This window comes from Sturnira hondurensis, unplaced genomic scaffold (assembly GCF_014824575.4).
Source record: "Sturnira hondurensis isolate 20B ecotype Veracruz unplaced genomic scaffold, ASM1482457v3 Scaffold0020119, whole genome shotgun sequence".
Classification (NCBI taxonomy): Eukaryota; Metazoa; Chordata; class Mammalia; order Chiroptera; family Phyllostomidae; genus Sturnira; species Sturnira hondurensis.
In genome coordinates, this window is record NW_028092750.1 from 5,622,379 (window position 1) to 5,627,637 (window position 5,259).

The 5,259-nt window shown below is 51.7% G+C and overlaps 1 protein-coding gene across 1 annotated transcript; it reads left to right on the plus strand.

Moving 5' to 3' along the window:
- The first annotated feature begins 212 nt into the window (after nt 1-212).
- TMEM221 (transmembrane protein 221) lies at nt 213-5,259 on the plus strand. Its single transcript, XM_037028617.1, has 3 exons — nt 213-804; nt 1,802-1,887; nt 4,589-5,259. Exons 1-3 carry the CDS (start codon nt 485-487, stop codon nt 5,056-5,058), a joined length of 876 nt encoding a protein of 291 aa, XP_036884512.1. The 5' UTR covers nt 213-484; the 3' UTR covers nt 5,059-5,259.

Here is a 5,259-nt window from a genome sequence, read left to right on the forward strand (position 1 = left end):
CTGCAGGTACAGACTAAGAATCAAGGTGAATTATTTAAAAATTTGTTCAAGTCTCTTAAAAAAAAATAAAACAGGTGCTCAGGCCAGCGCGCGGGGCTGAGGCGGGGGTGGGGGGAGGGAGGAGGTGGGTACTTAATGAGTTTTGGGACTGGTAGGGGTCCCTGGGTGGGACCATCGCGCCCCTTGGCCTCTCCCGGGGGCCGCCCCGCCCTCCTCGGTCCCGCCCCTCGCCGGCCCCTCCGGCCAGCACCAGAGGCCGGGAGGGGGCGCCCGCAGGGTCCTCGGAGGGAGGAGGAAAGACCGTCCGAAGTTTTCGCGGAGCTTCCCCGTCCGGATTGCGACCAGTACCCCGAAGCCCCTGAAGCCCCTCCAACTTTCAGGCACCTCTGCGACCCCGCCCCCTCCTGGATCCCCGCCACCTCCAACTCCACTGCCCCGGAAAATCTGACTCCTCGACTGCTCCCCGGCCCGCAGGACCCCCGCCATGGCCCGCTCGTACGGCGGCCGGGTGCTGGTCGCGATGACCCTGCTGGGCGTCGCGGCTGCTGTCTTGGCGCTGCTGGGCGCGCAACTGCTGTTCCAGCTGCAGGCAGGCCGCGCGGAGCTGCGGGGGCTGCGCGCGGATGGGCTGGGTCCGGAGCTGGGCGAGGGCCCGGGGCTGCCTGAGGACGCGGCCGGGGCGCTGCTGCCGCTGGCCGCGGCGCTCGCCTCGCTCACCCTGGTGCTGGGCCTCACCTGCCTGCTGCTCGCCGCGCTCTGCGGCCACCTGGGTGCGGAGCTGGCCAGGGGGCCCGGCCCCGGCAGGTAGGAGGACTGGCCCCTCCACCCGGCCCCGGGCTGGGCAAGCCCAAGAGAGCCACTGCCTCTCTCTGGGCCTCAGGTTGGGGGAGAGCTTCCCTCCCTTACCCCATCCCTTTATCATCTCTCCCTGCCTCCCTTCCTCCATTCTATATTAATTGAAAGTTTACAGCAGCTTCAACTACTGCTGCGGACCCCCAACCACCCATTTTACATATGTGGCAACTGAGGGGTAGATAGGGCCCTGGGTCAGCTAGCTCTAGTGTTGATAGCGCTTGTCGCTTAGGGAACATTAAGCCCTAAGTGCAGGAAGACCAGAGAGGAGGCCAGTTCCGTTGTACCTGTGGGAGATGAACGATGATGGCAGCTTTCAGAGACTGCCCACTGCAGACTCACAGAGCCCGGTGCGGGTCTCAAAAGTAGGTCCGCAATGCCAGCTTTTGGGAATCTGTTCCTATCACCATTGGTAGCAAGTTAACTTCAGTTTCTTCATCTCCTGAATAAACGTGTGGTCTGTAAAGTAATGGAAGTTAGGTGGCTAACAAGTGCTGGTAAATAACAGCTGCTTTGTGAGTGAGTGTTCAGTGTTTGAATGGATGGGTTATGGAGGAAGGGAATGGGTGATGGATGGATGGGTGGTGAATGAGGAGTGGACGAATGGACAGATGGATGCTTGGTTGGATCCATAGATGGCGAATGGGAGATGGGCAGTGGATAGATGGATGGGTTAGGGTTAGGGTTGGTGGGTGATGGATGATGAATGGCATGGATTAATGGATAGATGGACTCCTAAGGCATGGTTATGTGGGTGGATAGCCAGATAGTTGAATAATCCATGGGGATGGACAGACGGTAAATGGTGGTGAGTATTCACTTGGAAGAATGGATGGATCCTCGCACAGATCTCATTTCCCCCAAAGCCGGCCATCCCTCCCTCTCCGGCCTTCCCCAACCAGCTCCACCTCCTGAGCCCTTTCTTCCTGCCGCCCTCCCTCCCTCCCAGGTCTGACAGTTATTTCTACGACTGCCGCCTCCTCAGACATATCACCCTTGGCCTCTTCTGCTGTGGGGTCTCCGTCTACCTGGCAGGTGCGTACTGGGGCGTAGGACGTGGGGACTAGGGCCTTGGGTTGGGGTGGCCAGGGATAATAGTCCCATAACTGGGGTCTACTTCTGAGCCACCCTGCCTGTGTTTGACTCTTGGCCCTGATACTTTCTTCCTCTGGGACCTTTGGAAAATTCCTTCAGTGCCTGGGTTTCCTCATCAGTTCAACTGGATGATAACAATTCATTGCCTCAGAGAATTGCTAAGGGGATTTTGAGTTAATATCAGTAAAGCCTGAAGATAGCATCCAGCTCCAATCAGGGCAAGGAGATTTGTAAATGGTCCGTGTCTTCAGAACACTTCGGATTCGTTTGGTTTGAGCAAAATTCTCTGTGTCCTTGGTAATTTCGGGAGATAGTGTTTCAGGGGTTGCAAAAATTGTTTTAGTTACAAATAATCAGAACTTCCAGCTAAAGAATGACTCAAAGGGTGGCGGGCGCAGGGAGCATGCTTTGCAAACCAGAAATGCAATTTTAAATCCCCAACCAAGAAGCTGAGTAAAAATAATCAGCTGGGCAATCATTTGGGTGCCCAAGGACACACCGCCCTCTCTTCTCTTCCCTGACTTCTAATAACTCTTCTTAGATCAATGTTCTCTCACCCACACGTGCTAGTAAAGGCATAAAATCATCAAGCTTCTTTAAAGAGACTCCTGACATCTTATATTTTGTTGCAATCTTGAAAAAGGTGTTGACGGTCTGCAGACCCCATGCTGAGTTACACACAGACCCCTGGCAGCCTGATACACAACCTGTTTCACTGGGAAAAAATATTCGCTGAATGAAAAATGGGATTAGCCATCACTGTTGCTTTTTTTTCTTCGTTCCACAATAGAGAAACAGAAGTTTACAAGATATACTTAAAACATGTGTTTATGAGATGTTAGCTTAGGGCTCATTGTGGGAATTTGTATATAAAGTGCAGGGAACTCCGCATAATTTTTAACTTAATAAAATGCTCCAGATGTGGGTGTTTTTTTTAAGTGAATGGGGTGACTCTTGTATCTGAAAAAATCAGGCTTTGTTGGTCTTGGATGTGACTGAATCCAGGCAGTCAAATGAGGCCATCGGAAATGCCTCTTGCTTTACCTCTTCACCTGCTGTCCCTGAGAAAGATGCCTGTATCCCTAAGTGCTGTTGACAAAATGCCTACAGCCTCCAGTCTTTTCATGAGCCAATGAAATTGTTGGAGACTTAGAGAATACAGTGCCCTCGTTCTAAAATTCTAGAAGACTCACAAAGGGAAAAAAAGGTAACTATGTCAGTTTCATTAGGCATTAAATTAAGAATTCATTCGGCTCCCATTCCGATTCTTTTTGAGGTTAGGTGAGCTCACTTGGCAAGAATTCCCCAGCATGTCCAGCCAATCCTCCATTTGTTGCTAACTGCAGACAAAAGAATGATTGTAAAGACCTTTTCAGAAATGGTTACAGTGGTGCACTCTTTCTCTCTCTTGAACACTCCTGGGCCTTCCCCTCTCTCCTTCCCCAGGCACAGTCTCTCTCCCTTTTTTATTTTTATTTATTTATTTATTTATTTTTAGAGAGAGGGGGAGGGAGGGAGAAAGAGAGGGAGAGAAACATCAATCAGTTGCCTCTCACTTGCACCCCAACTCGGGGCCTGGCCTCCTACCCAGGCATGTGCCCTGACCGGGAATTGAACCATCCACTTATTGGTCACAGGCCAGCACTCAATACACTGAGCCACACCAGCCAGGGCTCTGGTTTTCTTTTTTCTAAGCTCTAAGTTTTCTTCTTTTGTCTCTAACTTATTTTTTGAACCCACACAGCCCAGCTGGCTCACCTTTTCTAACTCTGACTTCTATATAAACTTTCTCTTATAATTAAAAAAAATGTTTAGAGCAAAAATTCCTTGGCCTCACTTTAATATGCCATATAGGATGCAATGTGGTAACTTCAAAAGCAAAAGTGAAGAGCCAGAGAAGGCATAAAAACACCTCACAAAGTGCCCAGAAGTCCTCTGTCAGCCCTGGGCTTCTTTCTCTCTTACAAGTTTCCTGGAGACTGCAGTAAGAAATTCCTGGGTCCTCCTGTCTCAAGAGAAAGTCTTAGGACTGACTCTAATTGGCTGAGCTTGGGGTCATGTGTAAGCCCTGCACCAATCACTACAACTGGAGAAGCAATATTCTGACAGGTCAAGCCCGGAACTAAACACATCACTAATGCCATCGGGGTGGGTCAGAGTTCCTAGACCAGCCCTCAGGGTAGGGGGAGAGGCTGGACAGGCAGTTCTCAATGGGGGCTGATTTTACACCCCAGGGAATATTTGACAATATCCGGAGACGTTTTTGGTTCTCACAGCAGGGTGGGAGGAGGTAGATACTGGTAAATGTCCTACAGTGCATGGGATAGTCTCCATAGTAAAGAATGGTGCCAACTGGATGCTGGACAGGGTGACAGGGAACCAACCAATACAGGTCCTCAAGGTCTGGTCACCAACTGCCTTGTTCAGACCAGCAAACAGAGGGGAGGAGCAGCTGTGATTCCCTCAAGGTCACAGGGATTCAGGAAGTCTGGTATGAGTTGAGAGAGGACCAGATGAGTTCATCCATGTGTCTACCCTGTTAGTCAGTTTTGAATGACTGCCCCTCTCTTTGGAAAGCTCTCCCATGGCTTGGAGAGCAAATGTCTATTGACTGAATAAATGGAAACATTTCCTTCCCCAGGACTGTCCATCTATGCCCTGCTCCTCTTCGAGATTGAGACAGGAGCAGCAGCTGCCTCCATCCTTGGCTTGGGTGCCCTGGCCTTGGTGGCTGTGCTGACCCACACTCTGCTCCGGGCTGCCCGGGCTACCCGCCGTGGCCTCCATGAGTTGTCCCCACCGCATTTTGAAGATGACCCTGTCCGCTCCGCTGAAGTCTCCAAGGCCAGACCCGGGGCTCCACCCCAGCAGGGTACCCACCATCAAACCCCCTATTCATTCTGCCCAGAACCTGGGGATCCTCTCAGACCCTCAATCACTGCCTCAGCACCTGCAGCTGTGGGCGGGGGCCAGGAGAGCAGCCTGCCTGTATCCCGCATGCACCGAACACTGTTGGCTGGTGGAGGACATTGGGAAGGGGTCACCCATGAGATGCGCAGCATGCTGGGCCACAAGTCAAGAGGTTTGGGGAAAGACTCCACACTGGTATGAGCTCAGGGATTAGGGATAGAGAACTGGTGTCAGGCAATAGAAAGAGCACTCTGTAGAGATATATCCAGGTTCAGCCACAGTAGCAGTAGCAGTACAATTTGATTTATCTTTCAGTTCACAGCATCCCTGGCTTTGTCCTCAAGGTTGCCTCATGGCACAATCTATCTGCCAGGATCCAGCCTTCATGTTCTTACTCAGAAA

Bases quoted from the DNA above. Each gene is read 5' to 3' on its own strand.
- TMEM221 (XM_037028617.1), top strand. From the start codon at position 485: ATGGCCCGCTCGTACGGCGGCCGGGTGCTGGTCGCGATGACCCTGCTG. The intron at 805-1,801 runs GTAGGAGGACTG...CCTCCCTCCCAG, and splicing joins AGGGGGCCCGGCCCCGGCAG to GTCTGACAGTTATTTCTACG. The intron at 1,888-4,588 runs GTGCGTACTGGG...TTCCTTCCCCAG, and splicing joins GGTCTCCGTCTACCTGGCAG to GACTGTCCATCTATGCCCTG.